Below are 24,217 nucleotides of genomic sequence, written 5' to 3' on the forward strand. Positions count from 1 at the left end.
ACGTAATTAAAGTCACACTGTTTAGATTCAGTTATCTGCTGCCTGGATCGCCACTTACATCATCATTAGCATTCAAGCCTCTATCTGGCCCAACTATAGGGGGCCTGCCCTTCCCTCAGGTTATGGAGGATCCAGAATGGGTCACCAAGGGTGCCAAAGGGTCTTGGTTAAGACAGCCTCCCCTGGTACCCCATAATCATGGCCAGCCACTGTTTGGTCTCATCATGGCCTAATCCTTTCCTCTCCAAATTAGACCCAGGGCCCTTCCTTTCTTCCTAAGGGGCCCAATACAGCTTTCCCTAACAGTAGTGTACCATCTCCAGTTTTAGCAACAGAAAGCACCAGGAGGAACTTGGGTTTTGTACATTTGTTTTCAAGCCTCCCCAGCTGGAGTCTAAGGTGAGGGTTGTGGTCAGCGTAGCTGTCCTCTTGGCTCCTTCCCCCAACAGTCTCTAAACTCCAACGGGACTAAGAAGACTCTGATCTCCAGTGTGCAGAGCAGAGCTCAGGGGTCAGAGCTGTGTCTCCCATTCTGTAGTGATTTACTGAGTACCCATTCTTCAAGGAGCTCCTGCTTTGGGAGGGTAGGGTCTGCACGTTGTACATCCTGTTCCCTGCTGGCCCTCAGCACTTAGTAGATGCTCATCACAGTTCTTGACCTACTGAAACAGATCTGTAGGGACACAGGCCTGTGTGTGTCCAGGCCTGGTCTCCAGTGCCCTGGGCTGTGCTCCCTAGAACAGGTCCTGGTTGGGGGGCAGGATGCACAGCTGTATAACCTGGAACAACAGGTTGGAGCAGGGACCAGCTGAGGGCTGAGTTGGCCCCTTCCACCAACACTACTCCTCATCTCGTGTTGCCAGGGTTGTTTCCCAATCCATGCAAGGGGCTGGGTTTGGAGCATTGCTAAGGTCTTGCCCTGGCGAAGGCCTGGAGTCCACAGGACAGTGTGGGACATAGGAAGGGGCATGAGCACTTGGACGAGGGGGAGGGGCGCTGGCTCAGGTGACAGGTTTTACCTCTCAGGGCAATCCTCTACTGAAACATGGAGCCAGGAATGTCTATCCTGATGGGGTGCTGCTGATGTGGGAGAGCTCTGCTCCATCCACAGTGAATGCAGGAGGGAGGACTGGAGTGGAAGACAGGCCCCTTAGGGCCTCCCTAGGGGAAGCCCCTATATAGCAGGCACCCAGGTCCAACAGTGGCTGGCAGGCAGCCCCAGGCTGGAGGGTGCTCGGAGCCCTGGCTTGACAGTACCATGTCACTCAGGTCAGCGAACCCCAGACCAGGCCAGGCCAGTTTGTGTCCAGAGGCAGGGAATGGCTGAAAAGACAGGAGACATATCCCTTGCATGCTCCAGCTGGAAGCCTGGGTGGAAGTTCTAGGGGTAAGAGTGAAGGAGATGGGAAGGACCTCTGATGGATGAACTGTGTCCACCTGCTCTTTCTCGGGCACCAGACCTCCTCTGGAAGGCTTGTCACCGCATCCAAGCTCATACTGCACACCACACCAATAAACCGAGAGACAAGTTGTGGGGGCGAGGGACAGAAACTTTATTCAGAAAGCCAGCAGATTGAGAAGATAGTGGATGAGTGTCCCTAAGAACCATCTTCCCCAAGTTAGAATTCAGGCTTCTTTTATACTAAAAGTGGGTAGAGGGGTGAAGTGCTGATTCTGCTCAGACTCTAGAGGGGAGGTGTTAATTTCTTCCTTCCTGCAGTCATTTATGGGTGGGCCTGATCAGGATGTTTCCTTTGCGCTAAACAAAGGTATTTAACCTTAACACTCATTACGTGGGAGGCAGGGTTCCTACAGATGGGCTATTATGAGATAATTTAAGCTTATAGGCAACATCCCTTTAGTGATTAACTTATTAATAGAATACAAAGGTTCTTCCCTATTACAGGCTCACAATTGGTCCTCTACCCTTTCCTCCCACATGCATGGGGGAGGCATCTGGGAGGACAAGGCCAGTCCCCAGAGGCCAAGACTCAGATGGAGCCAATGGGAATTAGAGGCCAGGTTCCCTGTTTCCTCCTTAGATCCTGTGTACATACCTCCTAGTCTTCTAAATCTTTTGTGCCTAAGCTAGTGAAAGTTCTGTTTCTGAAGGAGCTCCAGATGAAAACAGACTGCTTCTCCAGGAAACAGGAGGGCCAGCTTGGCCCCTCTTCTGGCTGATGGCAGCACCAGCTGCCTAAGGGACATGGTGCATGGTTTGAGGGCAAATCCCAGCTCTGCCATGTCGGGCAGACTACTTAACTTCAGTGCCTCAGTTTCCTCATTTATAAAATGGGGATAATAAAATACCAGTTTCATGAGGTTGCTGTGAGGATTACACGAGTCAATAACCTAGTAAACCCTAAATAAGGCTCAGGTGAAGGCAGAAGGCAGCCTCATGAAATGAAAGCAGAAGTGGCTCCATTGACCACAGTGGTGATTTGGGCCACTGTGAGCCAGTGTGTGCTACAGGCCATCCTGTAGACAGTGCTGCTTAGTAATGTGAATGAAAATACTGCAACCATATCAGTAAACAAAAAATGCTGAAGCCAAGTCATCAGCGGCTGCCGCCACCCCCCAGTGGGGACAGGCCTGCAGCCTAGCCTCTGCAGCCACTCAGAATGGTGCCCTCTGAGCGGACTCAGGATAATAAAGGACAGGACGCTGGCCCTAGATAGCTGGGTGCTTCTCAAAGGAATGAACTCAGTGAGCCCAAATGTTTGCTTCCTCCCATACATAGAAAAGCACTAAATTCTTTAACTTGAGATGCCTGGTTTTCTTTAGATAACAAGCGATCTTTCATTGTTCCAACTACCCAGTCTTTGTTGTAAAGCTCCTATATATCCTAGCTCCTCCCCTACCTCTTCAGAGCAGTCCCTCAGAGCAATCTGAGAGACTGTCATCCCAGCTCGAGTCCTCCCGCCAAATAAAACATAACTCTTAAGGCTGCGCATTTATTTCAGTCGACAGTAAGACAAGGACTTCAGCCAGTCCAGTGTACCTTTCTTTACCCGCTGCCTAGATTCAAGGCCTTATCTTCTTCCACCAGGACCCCTGCAACAAGCCCATGCAATATTTATCTGGCAGATGTGTTTTGACCACCTGTTACGTGTCAGGATGGGGGAGGAGGGTTAAAAGGATGGGAAACACAGAAGGGTCTGAGGAGCTGAGCTTAGGGAAACAGGCATTGACTGTAAGTCTTGAGCACCAGGAAGGGGGATCACAGGGCTCCAGCAAAGTCACAGAGGGGCACCTGCACCTCCCGGATTTTAGGCCCTCTCTGAGCAAGTGGTGTCTAAGCTTAGGAAAATTTAGGAGTTAGCCAGGTTAAAAAGGAGGAAACTGTCCCCAAACAGAAGGAATGCCATGAATTCGTTTTCTTGACTGGTCTCCTCTCTGCCTGGCTCCCCTCCCACCAGCTCTCTCAGGGCCAGAAGCCTCTTTTGGAAAGGAAACTTGCTATTCCCACTCCACTGCTTAAAACCTCTCAGTGGGGCTCCTGGAAATAAAATTCTAACCCCTTGGCTCTTTCTTCCCTGTCCACGAGGTGAACCTCTTCCTTTAGATGGTTCACTCCTCCCGGAGCCCTGCCTGACTCTGCCAGAGCGCCTATTACCAACCACACCAGGATGCGGATGGACGTGAGAATTTGTACTCAGCAAGCTAGAAGTAGAACAATTTGAAACAGATTTTTTAAAGGAAGTACTTAACAAAAGTGTAAGAGATAACAGAAGGAATTAAAAACCCGTAAGGCAAGAACAGGAAGGGACCCACCCACTGCTCTGCAGGCTGCCCAGGGCAGGCTGGGGTTTGGAGGCTGCCCGACTGACCGTCCCGCCCCCTCACTTCTCACTGCAGGCTGTGGGGCGGCCCTGTCCTCTGCATTCTAAGCACTGTGATGGGCACACCCCGGGCGCCCCATCCACCGAGGCAGTCAGCACCGACCTGGCCGCCCCTGCAGGCCAGGCTGCCCGGGGATCCTCTGAGTCGCGGGCCCAGGCCTAGAACAGAACCAAATCAATGGAGGGAGGAATACAGCGCAGAGCCCCGGGCGGTGGCGCGCAGGCTCGGGAACTGACTGGGCGATCCCGCCCCCGGCTGCCACTGGCCAATCAGCGGGTACCTCGAGATCCGCCCCCGTCCCCGGCAGCGCCTGCCGCCAATGAGCGAGGCCCAGCCAAGTCCCAGCCGGCGTACAGCGCTGTTCGCATGTCAGGTTCCAAATAAAGTTCTTCGGAGCTTTGAATTTTTTTTTTAAAGTGCCCGCTGCAAGTCGCCGCCGCCGCAGGCGAGAGCAGCTGAGGCCCCGCCCCGCCACTTCCGGTCCCGCCGCCCCGAGCCGGTGCGGCTGTGAGGGGCCGCGTCTCGCCGCCGCCGGCCGGCCGGGCATGGTGTTGGGCGCCGGGCCCGCCTCGCTTGTCTCGGGGTGCCCAGGTGAGGAGCGTGCGGCTCTGCGGGGGGCGAGGGGCGGCCGCGGGCACGAGGGCGGCTCGGCTCCCGCGGCGCCGGTGCACCCGGAGGGCGGGCGGCGTCGGGGCCGCCTCAGGCCGCGCCGCTCCTCACGGCCGGGGCCGGAGGGCGGGCAGGCGCTGCGGGGTGCGGGCCTGGGGGTGCAGGGCTGGGGCGTGGGCCGTGGGCCGTGGCGGGGCCGGAGGGACAGCCCGCACGGAGCCCCGACTGGTGCCCGGCACACGCACGGCCTCGCTTGCGCCCGCCGTCGCCGGGGAGTTGCGAGCCGCATTGTCCAGGAGGAAACGCAGCGCCGAGCGGGCCCAAGGTCACCGGCCCGTCGTGGCCGGAGGAAGCGGGACTCGGACGCCGGCAGTCCCACTCCTGACCGCCTGCGGAATCGGGCTAGGCCAGCGGAGCGGGGAGGGTGAGGAGCCAGCCTCCCGCCTCGCCAACTCGCCTGCAGCTTTCCCACAATTGGGGGCGCCCACGGCTAGTTTGGAGGATCTTACCCGGGGCAGAGGAGAGGGGGAGGATATCCTGGACCAGGCAGTACGGCCAAGTCTCGGATGCTAGACCTGGTTCTGCTGGTGTGTAATCTTGGGTGTGGCCCTCCCCTCCCTGGGTGTCAGTTTCCTCATCTGTCACACGAAGGACTGGGCCCGCCCCTCTCTTCCTTCCCTGCAGCGCTGGAGTGGGGTCAGGATGCATTGGAGTGGCTGGAGACGGCTTCTTGTAGCAGATGTTGGAATCTGGACAGTAATCTGTTATCCAAAGGAAGAAGTAGGATTAGGTGGCAAAGAGAGGGAGGACATTCCAGACCTTGATGTCAGATTGAGTGGAAGCTTCCAGAAATGGGCAGGGTGTTGTTGTAGAGGAACAGGGAGGAGGCCTACCTTCCTCGTGCAGAGGATTCCTGGCTGGGTAAGGGGATGAAGGCAGGGGGAGGGCAAGGGTGGGAGAGATGTTCAAAGACAGAAATCTCACCAGGCTAGGTGGTGTGGGGCTTGAGGAGCTCCCCCTGCACATACCTGCCTTTCAGGTGGTAGGCAGTGCAGGGGGTGCAGGTTTACTGCTGAAATGTAAGGCTTGGGCTCCAAAGATCGTCAGTCAGCCAACCCCTGTTCCAGTGGGAGGTTCCTGGGCCCTGGCATTCTAAAGGAGGAGGGTGGGGTGTACACTTTTTATGTCCTGATCTGGGCCTCTTTGGCTGGAGAAGTTGGTTGACCCCTAGTGGCCTGCAGTTCCATCTTTTACACTCAGATTGGGACTTTTCCAGGGCAGGAATTGTAAATGAGGAGTTCTCCACCCCATGAGCTAACTGGCCCTGGCACAGGTGACATGGCCTGATTTTGCCACTACGGGGAGGACCACTGAGTAGATACCACTTGATGACGAGACTAATAAATAGCACATAAAAAGCTGAACAGTCTGAAAGTCAGTCCCACCCAGAGGAAGAACTTAAATGGGCCAGTTACAGGTTTTGGAATTTAGAGACTGAGCATGCTGTTCTGTATAGTTGATCTGTTCCCCAAAATGCTGCCATAGTCAGCGTGTGATTTACAACAAAGGAGAAGTTTAGTTTTAAACCAGGTCTTCAAGGAGGTGAAGCATATTGAAGAAGGAAAAGAGGATTCCAGGCAAACTGCAGGTGTTCAGCTAACTTGACAGTTTTTTTTTTAACTTTTTTTTTTTGAGGGTGGGAGGTTTATTTGTTTGTTTAAACAGAGGTACTGGGGATTGAACCCAGGACCTTGTACATGCTAAGCATGCACTCTACCACTGAGCTGTACCCTCTCCCTCTAACCTGACAGTTTGAATAATTATTTTTGTTCAGCCCTCTTTGTATGTAGTTAATTTGACACCTGTGAAACATTCCCGAATCAGGCCTTTGGTTTATCCTCAAAGTGGCAGGTGAAAATGATACCAGTGATGGGGAAATAGATGGTCCTTACACACTTCGAGTTCTTAGACTGTTAGGAAGACAAAACACCAGTGTTACTTTCTTTCACATCTTATACAGTCAGTGCCCCGTGTATTTTATTCAGGGCCAGAAACTTGTTGAAGATGGCAAACCAGGAACCTCAGTAGAATGGAGTATGGGGCATACACTGCCCACGGAGAAGAATCAGTGTGGGGTAGGGGGTACGAGAATTAAGCAGAGTCCTCAGACTGCAGTGACACGGAAGAGTTGGTGTGAGCCTTTCTTCGTGTGAGTGAGTCTTGCCAGGACCCTCCAAGCAGCTCCCTCAGTGCAGGTCCTCAGGGAGGTAGGTAGATGCAGACCAGGCTTGTGCCCTGGGACTCACTTTTCTGTTGGGCTCTTTAGTGTGACTTTCCTAGAGTCCTGCCTAGTGACCTCTCTTTCCACAGGCTGTGTTTTTATTGTTTGCTGTATTTGTGTGACCAAGGTCAGCTGGAGGATACAGACTTTGTGATAGAGGCACATCTTGGCCCATCATCAGGGGGCCCTGTCGATGTTGCAGGACTGATGTGCCCGAGTCTGGGTGCCTGGCAGTGGACTGCTGGGGAGGCAAACACTGCTTTGCGACCCAGGTCTGCTTGAGGGATTTCTGACAAGATCATTCCAGGTGTGGGCTCAGTAAGAGGTCCTGGCTCGAGATGGTGCTGCACCCTGGTAGCTTGTGGCTGGAGCCCCCAGGGTGTGCTGACTCCATCCCACCCCAGGCCTCCCTTGTGAGCTTGCTCTGTAAACTGAGCTGAGAGTTCCCTGCCCTGCGTGGAGCTGAGATGTGTGTTCGGTGGTTATGGTCCTCTCTGCAGGTCCACCTGAAGAGACAGCATGGTGGTGTGGGAATGAAGAAATCAGTGTTGGTTTGTTTTCACACTTTTGTCACCTTTATCTAGGTGTAACTGAAGTACACTGAACTGTTCATAGTTGTTCTTGATGTAGGTATAGACCTCTGAAGCCATCACCACATTTAGGATAAAAGCGTTCCCCTCATCCACGAGGGGGAAACTAGTGTTTCTGTGGTCACCTCTTACAGCAACTGAGTGGCCTCAGAAAACCCAGTTCCTGGGCCCCAGTTGTCCCAGGGTCCACATCCTTAAAAAAGAGGAAATCAGGGGGAGAAGTCCTCCCCAGATTTGAAATTCTAGGAGCTTGTGAGCACTAATATGTGATAGAACTGTCTTTTGAAGCATTTAGAGCAGTGATTCTTAAAGGGTCAGGTGTGTGTGTCTGTGCATAGGTCCTGCACAGTTTGTTTTCATGGGATAATTAATAGAAAACAAAATCTCACAGTCTTTGTTGGGTGGGGGGATACGCAGAAGACGGTGTGAAAAGCTGTGTGAGGGGCCTGCGTTAAAATGGTTAAAAATGCCAGTGGGGGAGGGTTGTTCTCATAGTTTGGCTTTCAAGATCTGCGCCTCAACCTAAAAGTTCTGTACTTAAGTCAAGTTTTTCATCTGGAAATTGCAGATCATTTTCTCTTGAAAATGATCAGAGTGGTATTGAAAGAAAATTATATTAAGGCAACAAAGGGAAGTATGGAAATTGGGCTGGTGACCATTTTGTCCTCAGTCAAAAGAAGTTCCAGAATCGCTCTCCAAATGGTAAAGCAAGCGAGAAGAGCGAGGAGGCCTGCCAGATGAATGGCAGTTTATGTTAGAAATGGAAGGCAGATTCTAGAGGACAGTTGTGTGAACGTTGTTAGTCCTTTCTCCCAAGCAGTCAGATGCATCATCTTTGGTCTTTATTGTCCTTCCCAGTGAGCTTTTAGTGAGGGAACCTGAAGTATAGGTGGGCTGGAAGCAGCCAGTGAAAAGAACCTAATCTGGGGCATTGATTATAACTTAATCCCGATGTTGCTGTTGCCTAACTATGTAAGTGCAACACAACAGAGATAAATATGAAGATGCTTATTAAGGTTCCAGCCACATGTTTATTAAAGGAAGAAGGAAAGGAAGCACTGCAGTGTGCCCACCCTTCTCACCAGAGGCCGATGCTCAACTCAGTCTGCAATGGGCCAGGCGTTGGGGCCCTACGCGCAGGTCCCCACATCAGGGATGGGCCAACTTACAGCGGACGAGGGGAGCTCCCTGGGGCATTGTCATTGTTGCAGCCCAGGCCCTGGCACCCAGTGAATGTTAAATTTAAATGCTTGACTCCCACTTTTAAATTTCTCATTCATACTTTAAAAAATTAGATTATAGAGGCATAGAGATTACCCAAATACATTATGAAGGAGTCCAGTCTTATTAATGTACCTTCCATGCTGAATATTTCTGTAAAGTATAGAAAAAGAAGTAAAAACCCCCTTTGCATAATTGTCTTCACTGTTCAGTCACTGGACATGAAGTGTCTGGAGATGAACCCTTAACCTGCTTCTGGTCTTTCAGGGTGAAGGCAGCAGTAATGCTGACACTGGCAAGCAAGCTGAAGCGAGATGACGGTCTCAAAGGGTCCCGGGCGCCAGCTGCAGCCTCCGACTCCACTCGACGGGTTTCTGTGAGAGACAGGCTGCTTGTTAAAGGTAATGACCATCCCTGTGATGTGAGCTACTCTTATATGCCGCAAAATGAAGTCTGGCTGAGGCTCTTCTGGGATACGAAGCAGCCTGTGGCTGAATAAAATACCTGTTTGAAAATACTTTAAAATAAAACTCTTGATTGCTTTCAACTGAGGGACTTTGCACTGTGTACACCCTGTGGCAATGCTAATGGCAAGAAAATGGTATTAAAACCGCGGCGAGTCTTAGACACTTGGAATATTCTCGGGAGGGGGCTGCCAGAATGCTAGTGGAGGGAGTGAGGTGCCAGGAACCAGCAGGCCTACAGGTCTGGTCTCAGTGCTGCCATTAACCTGGCTGCTGTGCTTTGGCAGAGGTCGCGGGAGTCCTTCCTTTCTCCTGGACGCCTCAGCACCGGCGTGTCTGATCTGTAAAGGGGAGAGTTCAGTAGTCTCTTAGGATCCTTTTCTGGTTTATTCAAGTCACAGCCTGAGAGCCTTGTGCAGATTAATTCCCATCACAGAATTGATAACGGTGTCCTAGAGCCGTAGTCGCCGGAGAAGGGTTTATATGATACATGTATGTGCACTTGCGTGTGTTTGTGTGGGACTTCTGCATTTATTCACTGAACAGACTTACAACTATTGAGTGCAGACGCGGCTCCCTAGGGCCATGAGGACCGCAAAAGCTGAAGAAGAGACAGATCCTGCCTTTAAGGAACGTACAAGCTGCAGCACTTTCTACTGTGTGCCGCGTGTCCACCTTTGATGGCTGTAAGGAGACGACTAGGAAGCATGGAAGGGTTAAGGCTTTTGTTAGAACTGCCTGTTTTCCTGTTGCATTAGGTAGACAGCTTGAGGGTTACTGGCATTTGTATGTCCAGGAATGGATCTACTGGACCTTCTCAGAAACAGAGCAACTGCTAAGTTTGGGAAGGGGTGGGAATGGGGGTCGGGGGGCGTGGATTCGTGGAGACATCGGTGGTGCAGTCATCCTCGTTCCCTCTCTGCCCCGGAATCTTGGCTCGGCTCTGGCTTTCCCAGCCTGATAGATGATGGGTTAACGAATAGAGTGAGAATCGTTTTTGACCTCTGGCAATACCTTCTATGTCAGGGAGGGCGTTAGACTGTATTCAGCTTGTTACTGCTCTGGAAGCTCTACCCTCCGGGGTCAGAGGTTGGGGCCGTGGCTGCAGCACCTCACTTGGGTGGCCTGACAGGACTTGAGTCTCTTTCCTGGATGCTGGTTCAAGGGTTCCATCTACAGAGAAAGCAGGGAGACAAACAAGCTAGGGAAGGGGTTTGATGTGTGGGGTTGTAGTCCTTCAAGTCGAGGAGAGGGTGTTTTGGTGCCTGGAGAGTCTCAGTGAGGAAGGGAGTTGCAGCTGAGGAAGAGCCGGTGGGAAGCTGGCAAATAGGCTGCACCGTCTTTCCCACCTGGCCATGTTTGACAGCAGCTGTTTTCCACTGAGCACTTGGGGCCAGGCCTTCCACGGGGCACCTTGTAGGCAATTCTTGTTTGACTTTCACTGAGCCTTGCCAGGTGAATGGTTCACCTTAGAGCTGAAGAACTGAGAATCAGAGGTTACGAAGCTTGCCCAGGTTGCAGTCTTGTTGCAGCAAGACAGCCAGACCCACATATTGGGGTCAGGCAGGCGCTTGGGGAACAGGCCCAGCAAGCAGAAACTGAAGGAGCAGGCAGAAGTGCTAGTCCACAGAAAAGAGAATTTGGGGAGGCCCAGGGGTTCCACCACACCCTGCCCTGCTCAAGGATTCTCCTGGGAGCTCTCAAATGACTCTTGGGCCTGGCAGCCCAGGGGGGCCCATTGAGGCCCATAAATCTGGACTCTGCCCTAGCTCCCAGGACTGATGATGTCTTTGGCTGGGTTTCCAGGGCCCAGCTAAGATTCTTTGATCTTGCGAGACTCATCAAGGAGAGGCCATCTGTTTCCATTCTCCTGGGGCACTAGGGATTATTGGGTTTCTGGGGCCCAAAACACTTGGAATTGATGGGTGGTTGTGCGGCAGGGGCTCAGTGTAGTAGTCGCACACGTGACCTCTCTCCCCATCTGCCTTGGGGCTGCCAGACCTGGCCAGGCTGACTGAGCAGTGAGTAGTTTGGGCTTGTGGAGGATGGGTGGAGAAGAAGGACAGACTTGACCCGAGAGAGGAAGCTGTGAACAGAGATACCCAATAAAGGATGCTCTTGAGTGTTGTTTGCTCGGTCCACACCCAGAATGCTCCTTTGCTTGACTGGATGTGGCAGCAGCCTTCTTTCTGGGGGTTTCTGATGCTCGAAGTGGAATCTGGCAGAGTCCATGGCTGTGCTGGGCATGGTGGGACACTGGGGCAGGGAGTGACTGTTGTGAGAATCCTTCTAGGTGAAATGCCCCTTTGGGGACTTGGAGAAAAGTAGGTTGTCTGAGTGCAGCAAGACTGCTGCAGTCAGGACTGTCATCCTGGGCTGTGGCTTTGGCTCACGTGAGAATGTTACTTGTGAGGGTCAGTAAGTTGTAAAAAAGTGTATTGATGTGTCCTTGGGACTTGGTGCCAGGGGCCAGGTTCCCAGGAGTAGGGAGTGTGGCATGCAGTGTAGTCACTAAAGAGGATCCTTGGGTCTGGTACCTGCGGAGCGCGGTGAAGGAAGGGGAGCAGGCGGAGGGAGAACTTAGCTCTGAGGAAGGCCCCACGACAGCCTCTCCCCTGGAGCAAGTGTGGTCCTGCAGAGCTGTCCCCAGTCAGGTGGGTGGTCAGGCCCTCCTGCTCTGCAGCAACCAGTCAGCAGCTGGGTCTGGCCTGAGGTGGGGAGTGTTTGCAGCCCACACTCCCAGGGAGGACTGAGAGCTGAAGGCCGTGTGCGGGCAGCCCTCACTGAGGGGGCATCTGGGCTCTGCGGCCCGGAGGAAAGACTGCAGGGACTTCGGCGAAAATATTTTTTTCCTGGTTCACTGCTGTGCTTGATGGACCTTACATGGTAGGGGATCTGGCGTGGTGCCGATGGCTTAGGGTTAATGTGGGAGAGTGGAGGTTGACAGGGACAGTTGTCCCTCGTGGTGAGGGCTGGTGGTGGCTGCACAGCGGAAGCTCCTGTTCTTTTTCCTGGAATAGTGGGCACAGGTCTGAAGATGATGGGTGGAGTCAGCTGTCCCTGGAAATACCGGGCCCCTTGAGGTCTTCTGCCAGGGAGCAGCTGGCCAGTGCGAGGCCGCTATCGTACTGGTACCTTGGCCACACCAGCTTTTCATTTGTGTCCCCAGGGTGGTTCTCAGGGACATCCTCCAGGCTGGCACTGGAGAGATGCTTGCAGCAACAGTCCCTGGAGGCACAGAACAGTCAAGTATTTCTGGGCAAGGACCGAGGGCTGCTGCCTGCCCTGAATCCTGGGAGTTTGGGACACAGGGCAGAGAGAGTGTTGGATCTGTGCATTTCCTTTTGGCCCCAAATCAAGTCTGGGCCTGTCTGGGAGCCACAAGGCAGATGATACTGCAGTCCTGGTGGACCTTTGTGAAGCTGCAGAGTTGAAGTTCTGAGTCTGATGGTGTTCCCACCTCCCAAAAAAGCCTCTGTGCAGAATGACCCGCTTTCTGGTCTATCAGAAGCTTGGCCTGCTTCATATAATGGGAACATAACATGTCTGTCTCCCTGTCCTTTGACTTGTTCACTCAACAAACATTTTAGTGCCTGCTGTGTGCACTTCAGTGACCCCTGAAGACCTCAAGGGGCTCCAGGCAAGCCGACAGGAAGCTTTTGCCTACATTAGTCTTTGTTCAGTGTGGAGAGTTGGAATTGAGCTGACAGAGTGCAGGGCCAGGGCTGGAGGTGGGAACTAGAGGGAATGATCCGGATGGCCTTGGCCACGTCCGCGCCTGCGCTCTGTGTGGTTCCTGGTGTCGCTTGTTCAGCAGCGGGGGCTATGGCATTGGCCCGCTGGGCTCCGAGCCTACTCTGCAGAGCAGAGAGGCCTGGCTGCCCACCTGCCTGGGCTTCCCAGCATCCAAGATGCAGGTGTCTCCAGGAGGTGCTACTTGGGGCCTCTCCTGGGTGGGCACTTCTGGGTCCCCATGAGCAGTCCAGTCGTTTTCCAGTAGAAGGGGCCCTGGCCCATTGCAGTTCCTGGAAGAGTAGGGGAAAGAGAACCACTTACTGTTCTCCAGAGCTGCTCTCTCCCTGCCGGGCCCTGCCCGGGATTCTGGAGATAGCCGTGCTGACAGGGCGTTCAGAGCACTTAGTAGCCTGTGAAGCCATGAACTATGTGCTACGATGTGTATTTTAAAAACTAGGGTGGTGGCCCGGAGAGTTGGAGTCCTCCTAACTTGGAGTGAGGCAGCTGGCCCGGGGCCAACCCTTAAATGCTTTGTTGCAGAGTTAAATATCAGCGAAGCTGACCAGGGAATTTGGTGGCCCCTCAGGTGTGCTGAATAGCCCAGTAATGTGTGGGCAGGGAGGCCCCGTGGAAGACAAGCACTGAAGTCAGCTTTGTCTGCTCATGTTGAGAGTGGTTGGTATGAGGCCTTGGGGCTCCCTTCCCACAGGTACTGGTCTCTGCTGCAGGGACTGTGCTGGTTTTCAGGGTTCCATCCTTGCTCCCTGAGTGTGAGGAGAGCCTGGTGCTCTGGGCCTGCACTCTGCAGTGTGCTGCTCGAAGGCCCTTAGACTGAGTGCAGGGGCCGACGTGGGGCTCTCGTTCATCCAAGTGCTGCTCCTGGGGATGGGGTGATGCCCTGGGTCAAGTGTCCCCCCCGATAAGGACACTGTGCATTGCGCTGGCAGTGCAGAGGAGACGCTCAATGCGTACAGACAGACAGGAAGCTGTAAGTTCTATTTCAGGACGTCTAAGAGGTAGTGGTTCAGGTAGAAAGAGGTGATCAAGTCTGCTGGGAAGTAGCAGCCAGCTCTGCCCGGGTCAAAGGGCATAATTGCCCTGCCTAGTGATGAGGCTTGGAGCTGTCTTTTGCTGAGAAACATCTGTGCCTGTAATTGGCCTTGTCTTAGTCGGCTCAGGCCCCCTGAATAAAACGCCACAGACTGGGGGGCTCAGACAACACACTCATTTCTTGTGGTCTGGAGGCTGGGAAGTCTAGGATCATAGCATAGGCAGGTTCAGTGCCTGGTGAGGGCCCTTCTCCTGGCTTGTAAGCACCTAGTAGCTCTTCTCGGAAGGGCACTTATCTTACCATGAGGGCCTCACCCTCATGACCTCATCTAACCCAGCTTACCTTCCAAAGGCCCCACTTCCTTATACCGCACATCGATGGTGGGGCTTGGGGCTTCAGTCTGTGAATCTGGGAGGAACCAGATTCCACAGCACCTTTAGAATGCCTCAGCCCCCAACTGTATGAGGAGAAAGGCGCCTCATGGCTCAGGGTGTCCACCCTGCTGGCAAGGGTGCTGGTTAGTCGAGCATTCCTGAGCACTCCGCGGGTACAGAGTGCGAGCCAAGGCCTGGGTGCCAGGGCTGGGGCGGGGTGCACAGCCCCTGCCCAAAGAATGCGCAGTTGAGTGGCCCGCCGCGCGGGGACGACCGGGGGCTGTGTTGCGCGCACCACAGCAGAAGGGGTTGAGCACGTGCTGCATGGGGGCCACTGTGGTGATAGGTGGATTTTGTGATCTGATGCTTAGTGCAGTCATGCTTCCAGTGGGCTCTGTGGTTTGATTTTTAGTTAGAAAGGAGAAGAGTCTAATTTCTCAGAGGACGTTGAGCAGCCACTTACTTGTACAAGGTGCCATGTGCCTCCCCGAAGGCTGGACCGTGAGCAGTGGGGGTGCTGCGTCTTGGAACAGGTGAGACTCTGGCAGTTTAAAAACATCTACATTTCTTTTTGCCTTCCCAGTGGAGGTAGCATTCTCCGGGCAGGGAGCTTACTCAGGGAAGGGCTGCTGCTTTGCCAAGTGGCCTCTCAAGCATGTAAAGCAAATGGCTTGTTTCTTTGGTCATGGTCTTCTTGTGGATGGACTCTAAGTTCATTTCTATCGATGCTAATTAATTATTTGCCATCATTTGAAGTGTAGGGAAACCACTTGTCGTTTGTGACAACTCCCGAGAGGAACACCGCATTGAAATTCATTTTATCGTCTACACTGGGCTGGACTAAAATGTCGAGCATCTTTATTGAGATCCTTGTGCCTCCAGGATTGTGTTCCTTGCCTACTCTGGTTCCCGGATCAAAAGCCTACAGAGGTCCTGATGGTGGGGCTCACTGCTGCCCTAGGTCTGAGGGCTCTTCCTGGCCCTTGTCCACCTTCCTTGAGGGAGGTAACTCTGAACGTGGAAATGCAGGCATAATGCTCATCCTTGGAGTTTCATTCTAGATTGCAGTTTGAGGCTGTTACATCCATCTATGTAAACAGCTGTGTGTGAATACTTGAGCATGGCGAAAGCCTACAGCAGGTCCCTGTGCCTGGGGAGAATGGAAAACTCAGAGGCCCAGGCCCCACTGAGAGCTTCATGGTAGTTGGTCTGACTCAGGCAGGGTGGCAGGGTTTGTGCAGGAGGTACTAGATTGCGTGATGTGTGCATAACTCCAGATTTTACTAAAAATCATTGAATTGTACACCTAAAGTGGGTCTGTTTTATACTTTGTGAATTGTGGCTCACCAAAGCTATTTAAAAAACAAAAAGCAAGAAAAACCTCCCCAGGTGACTGGTGTGCAGCCAGGGCAGACAATCCCTGTCCTCTAGTGAGGCATCCTCTGGCCACAAGCCTCCTGTCCCCACACCCTGTCCCTGTAGAGCAGAGGTCCGGTTTTGCTGCTGGTCATGACGCCCCTGGTCAGTGCCTCCCCGCCCTCCTGTGTACAGACCTCGCCTCTTCCCTGTTCTTGGCCGTAGACCGTCTTCTCAGAAATTTCACTTCCTTCATGTGCCCCCTCTTTCGAGTCCTCTTGGCATGTGTTCTGTTTCACTGGGTTTTTGTAGAATTGAATGACCCAAGCTCTCATGACAGCAGACAGGATGGGCTCCCCAGGAAAAGCCAGATTCCCCTGGCCAGCACTGAGCTCTGGAAAGGAGGGCCCATAAGAAGAGGCTTTTGTAAACTCTTACCAATAAAAAGTTAACATAATGTTATAAATATGTAAATAGTATTTGCCATAAAACCATGTAGGTTTAATTATATGGATAACATTTATTTAAAAGTGATTAATATGCATGACTCATTTGATAAAATGTGTGCTTTTTTGATAGAATGAATGCTTTGTGTGAGGTACTGGAGCAGAGCTTGGCCCTTGACAGCCTGCTGTTCAGAGGGCCTGGTGTGGGCAGCTCAGAACATTTCTTTACCCAGTGCCCTGCTCTCAGGAAGGGCCAGCCAGGGTGGACCACTCAGAAAGATGAAACTAAGGCTCACCGTGGTCATCTTCAGTGTGATGGTAGTGAACCTTCCATAGGGTCATTGTCACTCTCTTTGAAGTACGTGTATTTTAATACCACAACACAGGACTGCCAAGAGGATGGACTCCCTGGCTCGCACTACATCATGAAGCTTGTCCCTTTTTCGTTCCCTGCCTCCTCCCTGCTCTACCCCACCTCGCTTTTCTGGATACCCATTCCAAGTGTCTGGACCCCAGAGCTAATACATTCAACGGGCCACCTGTCTCTACCAAGAGTCTCAAACAGCTGATATCAAAGGGCTTGTGTGCTTCCTAAACCCTGAGCCTCAGAACAGACCATCTGCCAGTCTTCCCACTAATGCACTCAGCTTTGCAAATATCGAGGCCTCTGTTGTCCCCTCCCATCCCACCTGTTCCCACTCCCCTCACCTGAGGAGTCGTCCTTCCCAGTGCTTCCATATCTTGACCACCCATTTGTTTCTTAGTGTCTTGTAATTTGGTTTCCACTTGCCTTTCTGCTGTTTTGAATGCCCTCAGCAGGGCGTGATCCATATCCCGTGGCCTTGCCTCGGACCTCATCCCCTGGACCAGTCTGTGCTGTACTGAATCACTGCTCATCTCTCCTGCTTTTCCTCCTGTTTCTTGAAGGTCACTTTCCCCACCCCGTCCTCTGTGCTTTCTGCCAAAGTTCATTCTTCTCACTGGTCTCTCCCCTTTGTTAGTCTCATGATGTCTGGTGGCATCACTCTCAGGGGCCCCCCAGCCTTGGTCGTGTACCCAGACGTCAACTCTCCCGCCCTCGACACCCTCACGCCAGACGTCAGCTCTCGGTGCCATCTCTGACTCCGCCCCCATCCCACACAGGTGGCAGATCCTTTCATCCTCTTTGCTGTCAGGTACCCTGACTCTCTGCCTTTGCCAGAGTCCTTACTGCCTGTCAGAGCCCCCGCCTCACAGGTCGCCTGGCCTCTGCTTTGCCCTTTCTGAAGTTGTCCTCTTGAAGCAAAGCATAGAAACTTTTGTTTAGAAATCTCCCTTGGTTCCCTATTGCTGCAGAATAAAGTTTAGAATTCTCAACTGTGCACTCAGGGCCCGCAGCCCTCCTGCCCCTGTTTTTCGGCTTTGTTTTCCAATGCTCAGGCTTCACTGTACGCCTTCTGATGTCTGTGCTTGTCTGTGTTCTGTGCGTTTGCACCTTGCTGACTTATTTCCTTAGAGTACCCTGTTCCTCGCCTCTGCAGGACTGGATTCTACTTGGTCTTTAAAGCCCAGCCCCCAAAACCTCCTCCTCCCTTGAGTCTCTGCAGCTGGAGGGAGTCTCCGTGCTCTCAGGACCCAGAGCGTGTTATGTCATGTCATGTCAGAGGCACTGATGACTTGCCGGCCCAGTCATTTCTTGGTGCTCCCCTAGACCTCAGCTCTTTAATAGTGGGATGGGTGGGAGATTTGTGGCTTTATCCTGGCAGAAGGGTGCCGGGCTCGAACGCTGAATGAGTGACTGATAGAAGAGGCCCGGGAGGAGAGCGCAGGTGCCAAGGAATGCAGCTGTGAGGAGGGGACTGCGGCGGCATCGCCGTGCACAGCTGGGCAGCGCTCCGGCCAGCAGTGGGGAGAGGGCAGAGTTCGAGCACAAACTGGGCGAGCCCTCACGGGAAGACAGATCTGGGAAAAGTGGAAGACACAGGTTTAAGTAGAAATCAGATTTGGAGGGCAGCAGTTCCACTACTTGGGCTAACAGGATTTTCAAAAATGCTTTTGTGACTGTTTACAAGTGATTTCTATGTTAATTTTAAATGATTTTCATTTGTACTAAAGTAAATTTTCAAGGGCCCTTCACTGCACTTATTGACATCCTGCACGTCACTCTGTATATTTGAAAGCAACTTCGTGGCTTAAAATCTAAACTTTAGACCAACTGTAGATTCCCGTTAGTTAAGTTTATTCATTTTCCCTTCAGTGTTGTGGGGGGATTGCCAGTCTGGAGCTGGTGATTTTCTGTGGAGTAACTGACACTAACACTAACACTAATTTCTTTGTTTCTACAGAGGTTGCAGAACTTGAAGCTAACTTACCTTGTAAGTACAGCGTCCCCAATCACACATTAAATGCTGTAAAATGATTGCATGGAGAAGCTTGTTTTATGTTTTAATAACTACATAGGAAAAAGCTTGTTTTTTATGTATGTTAGGAATAAACATGTATTTTGTGCAAACAGGTAGCAGAGTTTTTTACGAGGCTCTGAAAAGGAGGTGTTTATTGTTTCTCTGAATGTGACTCAGTGGTGCTTAATTGTAGCCGAGGTGTGTCTGGTTAGGGTTTGTATCTCTTGCACAGCATTCTGTCCCATGTCCTCTTTGAGTGAAAGGGTATAGAAATCAATGATGGACGGTCCTATTTTTGTTAGTTACAATATCACCTTTTTGATCCAGAAAGTGCGTATTTTAATTGATCTTTGTGCATGAGGTGGGACAACCATGCTGACTTCATGTCTCCAGTTCCCCTCAGCTTGCTCGGTCCTTCCTGCTCAGACACACGGGGCTGACGGTGCTGCCCTTGCCTGTGAGCCAGCGCACTTACTAGGCGCTTAACTGGTGATGTGTGTCAGCGGTTCTTTTCCCTCCTCTGGTTAATGCCTTCCCAAGTCCTTTATATTATAAGACCATTGAAGTCTGCGAGCTTCGACCATTTTAGTATTTTTTTGAATTAGAACTTTTTAATCATTTTCTTGGTTAAAACTCATCCTAAGGCTGAGGATATTTATTGCTGAGTGAACTATTTCATACGTGGGTCTCCTAGTCTGGACGAGTGCTCCAGGGAGTTTGATGTGGGGGCCCATCCGACAGGGTAACAGAGGACCCATCCCACTTCCACCTCAAGTTGGAAACATAGTTGTGGGGTGCAACCCTTAAATGGTTGTGTGATCAGTGTGGAAGGGTAAGTACACATTGTTTGTTGAAAAATTGTTTTTAATATATAGTATTTATGTATGAGTATAGTGGGCTGTGCTATGAAATATGCTTCTTAGTGTGGGTCTCAGTCAGAAAAAGTCTTAAGTCACTGGATTGCTTGACTTCAAAGTTTTCTTCTAGTCGGAGCTAGAAGGAAATATCTTGGGATCCTATTAAAAGGTTGTCTTTCCACCTACTAAAGTATTTACAGATGGTTTGCTTTAAATCATTCCAGGAAAACAAGTAACGGTGTGTGTGGGTGGGGCAGATGAAGCAAGACGGGCGAAATGTTGACGCTGGGTGATGGGCTCATTATTTCAGGTTATGTAATAATCTAATAAAAAAGTAAAATGAACGGATCCTTCTGTTTCCCACTCCCGTCATATCTTCCCACCGGCCCCTCAGCTTGAACATTTATACAAAATGCAGACATTTAATCAAAGATCACAGAAAACTTCCAACTTACACATGGTTCATTTTGTCCTTATATGTGAACCTTACAAAGATTGTTGGCTTTTCACCTGTATAGTTTAACTGTATCTAAAAATTTGGTTTAAGAACAGTAAAACTATAATTGACTTTCAAACGAGCATTTTAGCTAAATAACTGGTTTGAAAAGGCATGACCCATCTTCTGGCCCTTACAGCCACGGTGTCGGATTTAAAATGCTACGTGTTACAGCCTTCTTTTCTCTTTTTCTCCTGACCCACTCTCTCTGTCCAAGTTGGGGGAAATATAAGTCAGTTTATACAAGTAAGCCAGGCTTTCCACAGTTATGCACCTCAATCTAAAGAGGAAACAAGCCACCAAAAAACTAAATCTTTACTATTTGATTAATAACCTTTCTAAAATACTTAGTAAGGCAAACACGAGAACTTGTCGCACAGCTGTGCTGCTTGGTAACCATTCAGAGCTGGTTTGGAGCTCTGTGCATGCGGCTTTATGGAAGTCTCTCTGCTCGCAGAAAGTGAAGAACATCTCTTCCAGATAGATGGAAGTTCTCTGAAGGTCTTAGCCCATGCGTACCAATAAAGGAACAGTTTAATTCTGCAGTTCTGTCACAGCCCCTACATCGAACTGAAACCAGAACCCGACTTGTAACCTTTTGTTGTCATTATTAGAACTTAAGACTTGTTTTTAGCTGCAAATGTTTGGTTCTTTTCAGGAGTTTATTGTTTTTTAATCTGTCTTAATGATTTTTTATTCTTGCTGGGCCAGTCTAGATGAGCGGGGCTGATTTCTGCACCCGCACCTTTAGTAAACAACCGAAGGAGAGCACTAGGCGTTAACAACAAGCGAGTGGCGCTGGCTGGAGTTGGTGATGCGCCTCCCAAGCCCTTCTCGTGGTTCTGCTGCAGTCGCCTCGCTAGGAAATGCACGTATCTTTTCAGGTGAAGACTAGAAAGCACGAAGCCCATGCACGTTAGTCCACACTTTTCAACTGTGCAGCTTGGGCGAAAGCCTTGAACTCTCCAGCTTCCGGTTTCTTTTTTCTGAAACAAGGAAAGTGACAGTGTACTCTCCGAGGCTCCTTCCTGCTCCTCCAGACCGAGTTACCTCTCGCCCTGCAGTGACTTTCTGAGGGGTTTGGTCAAAAGAGAACCCCGCTGACAGTTCTGCACTGGTTTTGTGCGCCACACCTGGTGTGTTCCTGAAGTAATGACATGAGACATGATACGGAGTCATGGACTAGCTTTTAATTTGGGAGTTAAGCTTACTTCTGTTGATGACCTGGTCACCAGCCCTCTCTGGACCTTCATGTCATCTGTCACAATCCATGATGTTGGTCTCTAAGGCCATTTCCAAGGCTCAATTTGCATCATCCTATTTTTGATGAAAATTCATACCATGTAAACCTAGGCAAATATTTTCAGCAGGGCTTGAAAGACATACAGTCAGTAGATGACCCAAGGAATTGAGCATAATATTCTCCAAGTGTATAAAATATACACAGTTTCTCCATATATTCCTTCCGTATTTATTCTTTGGGTATTGACCCGTCTTCTGTACCATTTGTTTGAAGGAGGCGGATGGAGGCTATGGCCAGCTTGCCCAGTTTGCAGCATCACAGTAGCCCTTCTCCTGTGCGAACTCCTTGTCCTGACCCAGACCCCTCGGTGCGGTGCACCTGGGCAGTGGGTGTTGCTGTCCGACTCAGCAGAGCTTCAGGTCGGGCTGAGTTCCTGGTCAGGTTGTGGAGACATTTTTAAGAAGTCCTGTGGCCTGGGTGTGAGCTAACTTAGGTGGTGCAGCTCTCTAACTTCCGTTCTGCTGTGGTGGGTACCCTGATGCGAGGTGAACAGACCACAGGTTTGGCCAGGGCTCTTTTTCTGGTTTTCCTGCGTTTAGGTAGCCTTTGCCCACATATATGCATCTCCCTGAGGTATGGTTTCTTTTCATGTAAAATAGCATCATTCTTGAAATGAATGGAAAGGTCTCTGTTTTTAGGGACCATTTAAAGGTTGAAAGATAAAATGTCAGTTTGGAATTAACTAGTAAAAAACTGTAAGGAAGAAAACACATGGCAAAAAGCACTGATTTTAGCACAGATGTCATCAAATAGTGAGGGCGAATCTCCTGGTCTACCCTGTAACCCCTCAGCACCGTCACACCTCCCGTGTGCTTCCTGGCCGGCCCCCGCGCGAGAGCGGCTGCTGAGCACCAGACCCTCCTGACGTGCTGTTTCTTTTGCAGGTACGTGTAAAGTGCATTTTCCTGATCCAAACAAGCTTCATTGCTTTCAGCTAACTGTAACCCCAGGTAACATTCTTACATGTGTATTAAAGTGGTTTTCAAGCAGCAGATTCTAAAGGCTTTCCAAATCTATAAACTTCGGTTTGATTTGTCCTCTAACTTTTTGAAAGTTATGACAGTAACGACCATTCTGTAGGAAGGTGAGATGTGCGCTTTGTAGTCAGGGAAAGCGTAGTAGGGGAACCTGAGTCATTTGGCGTTGACCCCAGTAGCTGGGCACGGACTTGAGCGGCTCAAGCAAATGACGACGGAGGCGGCTGCTGTGTGGTGAAGGTGTGAACTTTGAAATCATAGCTGGGTTCAGATCCTGCTCTGCCATTGAGCAGCAGTGTGACCAGGGTTAAATTAATTGCCTAATAACCTCTCCCAGCTGCAGCCCCCCCAGCTACACAGTGGGAATCAAACAGAACCTATCTCAGGGGACAGTTGCGAGGACCAGATAGATAATGTGTGCGAAGCCCTTCAGCCCAGGGTCTGGCACGAGGAAGCTAGCAGATTACCAGCTGTCCTCGTTAGCACTGATAAGTGTCTCAGCTCCAGGCGGGTGCATATTCCTCGGCCACACTGCTCTGCTCGAGGGAGGACTTGTGTTTTCCTGGTTACAGTGCAGCTCCCAGAGTTGCAGGTTCCGACACCGGCCCACTGGCATTGATGCCACGGCGGATATCGGATATCGGGCCGTGGCCAGGGGCGCTGCCACAGGCTGGGTGGGAGGAAGAAAGCAGGACACAGGGAATTCAGGGGAGGGGAGGGAGTGTTACGGAGGAAACGGAGGGTGTACTTTTATTTGGGGGATGGAGATGGAGTGAGAAACTTAGAATAATGAGTCGCTAGCTAATTAAAAAGTGAGAGAAAGTATGGAATTTCAGTAGGTGATAATGAGCCCACAGTAAGCCCTGCTGTTGTCTTCCTGTAGGCGGAATGTTTTTTTCCTGTGGAAGAACTGTATAATAACAGGAGAAGTTCCATTTTCAAAATGTGCTGGAAAACTTTAAAAAATTCATTTAATCTGTGTAGTGGTTCTACAGATGGTTCTGGGACATACCCATTTCTAAGATGAGTGAGCACTAGGGTGGAGTTACGCCAGAACACCGCCGTTAGAAATGGGCGTTCCACACGCCTGACCTCGGGAGGGGACGCTCGCTCAGGACTTTTCAAGTGAGGCAGTGAATTGATGAAGGTTGTAACCATTCTTTGGCCACCTTCATAAGCACATTGCAGCTTCTGCTGTTCTTAGCAACGGATGCTACTGAGCACGCTTTGATGTTTCCTGATGACTGAAGATCACCATTATGAACGTCGTTTACCATTACTGTTAAGCAGTGCAAAGTGTTTTCAGAAATTATTGTGGTGATAAAGATTGGTTTTCTGCTTACTAAGTAAAAGTGTTTTCTTCCCTCTGCCTTTTTAGGGCATTTTCAGTGTCTGTTAAGGATTTGTTTGCTCTGCCCCCTGCCCAAGTTTGGGCTTTGTGGTTCTCAGCTGCTCGGAGACCTTGGCTCATTGTTGTCTCAGTGAGTGAATCTGTGTCAGGTCCAACCTCTGCATAAGTGTTCCTTTTCTTCTACATGAATTGTTTTACTGAGTTACACGGATGTTGTTGAGATTATGACACTGTCTTTGATCTTACTCTTGAAATGCTGCCCAGCTGTTTGGTACAGTTTTGGAGCTCGCTGTCCCATCAGAAGAGTGACTGCGTCCTGGGGCACTTATGTTTGCGATGGAGCCACGTGAAGCTGAGTGTGACCTTAACTTTGTGGTGTCAGCGAGTCAGCTGCTGTGGTTCTTGCCCTCTGTTACTAAGAGAAGCATGGTAGAGATCTGCCAACCCTAAAAACTTTCCCAGTATCCTGGGTTTTCGAAACCTTTGGAGTTGTGCTCCTCTTAGTACTGAAGAAAAACTACAGAGATAGGAGAGCGAGGCCTAAGTGGGAAACTTTTAACCATATATGGAGCAGATGGTTTTGAAACTGGCCAGTAATCCTGGGGCTGAGTCTGAAAATGAAATAACATCCGAGATGTAGACATTTCGCTGGTCAGGGCGGGAGAACTGCCCCTGCATCTGGAGCTCAAAGCTCTTCTGTGTGTGGCTCCTGGCACAGTAGTGCCTCTTCATACTTGGGAACATTTTTATAATTTGTTTGTTTTTGGAATGTCCCTCATGCTTGGGAAAAAATGTACTCTTCATAGAAAAGATAGAAATGTAATTTGGTGATAGAGGAAAAGAACCGAATTTAGAGGGAAAAAGTCTCCACATTAACTCATA

At 50.7% G+C, this 24,217-nt stretch overlaps 1 protein-coding gene across 3 annotated transcripts in view; it reads left to right on the forward strand.

Annotated features, from left to right (window-relative positions):
* The first annotated feature begins 4,285 nt into the window (after positions 1-4,285).
* UBE2F (ubiquitin conjugating enzyme E2 F (putative)) overlaps positions 4,286-24,217 on the forward strand; it is a 50,197-nt gene continuing 30,265 nt past the window's right edge. Inside the window, exons 1-4 of one of the 3 annotated variants that reach the window (XM_072961941.1) lie at positions 4,286-4,434; positions 8,812-8,945; positions 18,295-18,324; positions 21,892-21,957. In XM_072961941.1, coding sequence (XP_072818042.1) covers positions 8,828-8,945; positions 18,295-18,324; positions 21,892-21,957 — 214 coding nt within the window. In that variant the 5' untranslated portion in view covers positions 4,286-4,434; positions 8,812-8,827. The remainder of the gene's footprint in view (positions 4,435-8,811; positions 8,946-18,294; positions 18,325-21,891; positions 21,958-24,217) is intronic. The other 2 variants (XM_072961942.1, XM_072961943.1) reach the window with 2 other exon arrangements.

Source organism: Vicugna pacos, chromosome 5, assembly GCF_048564905.1.
Source record: "Vicugna pacos chromosome 5, VicPac4, whole genome shotgun sequence".
Lineage (NCBI taxonomy): Eukaryota > Metazoa > Chordata > Mammalia > Artiodactyla > Camelidae > Vicugna > Vicugna pacos.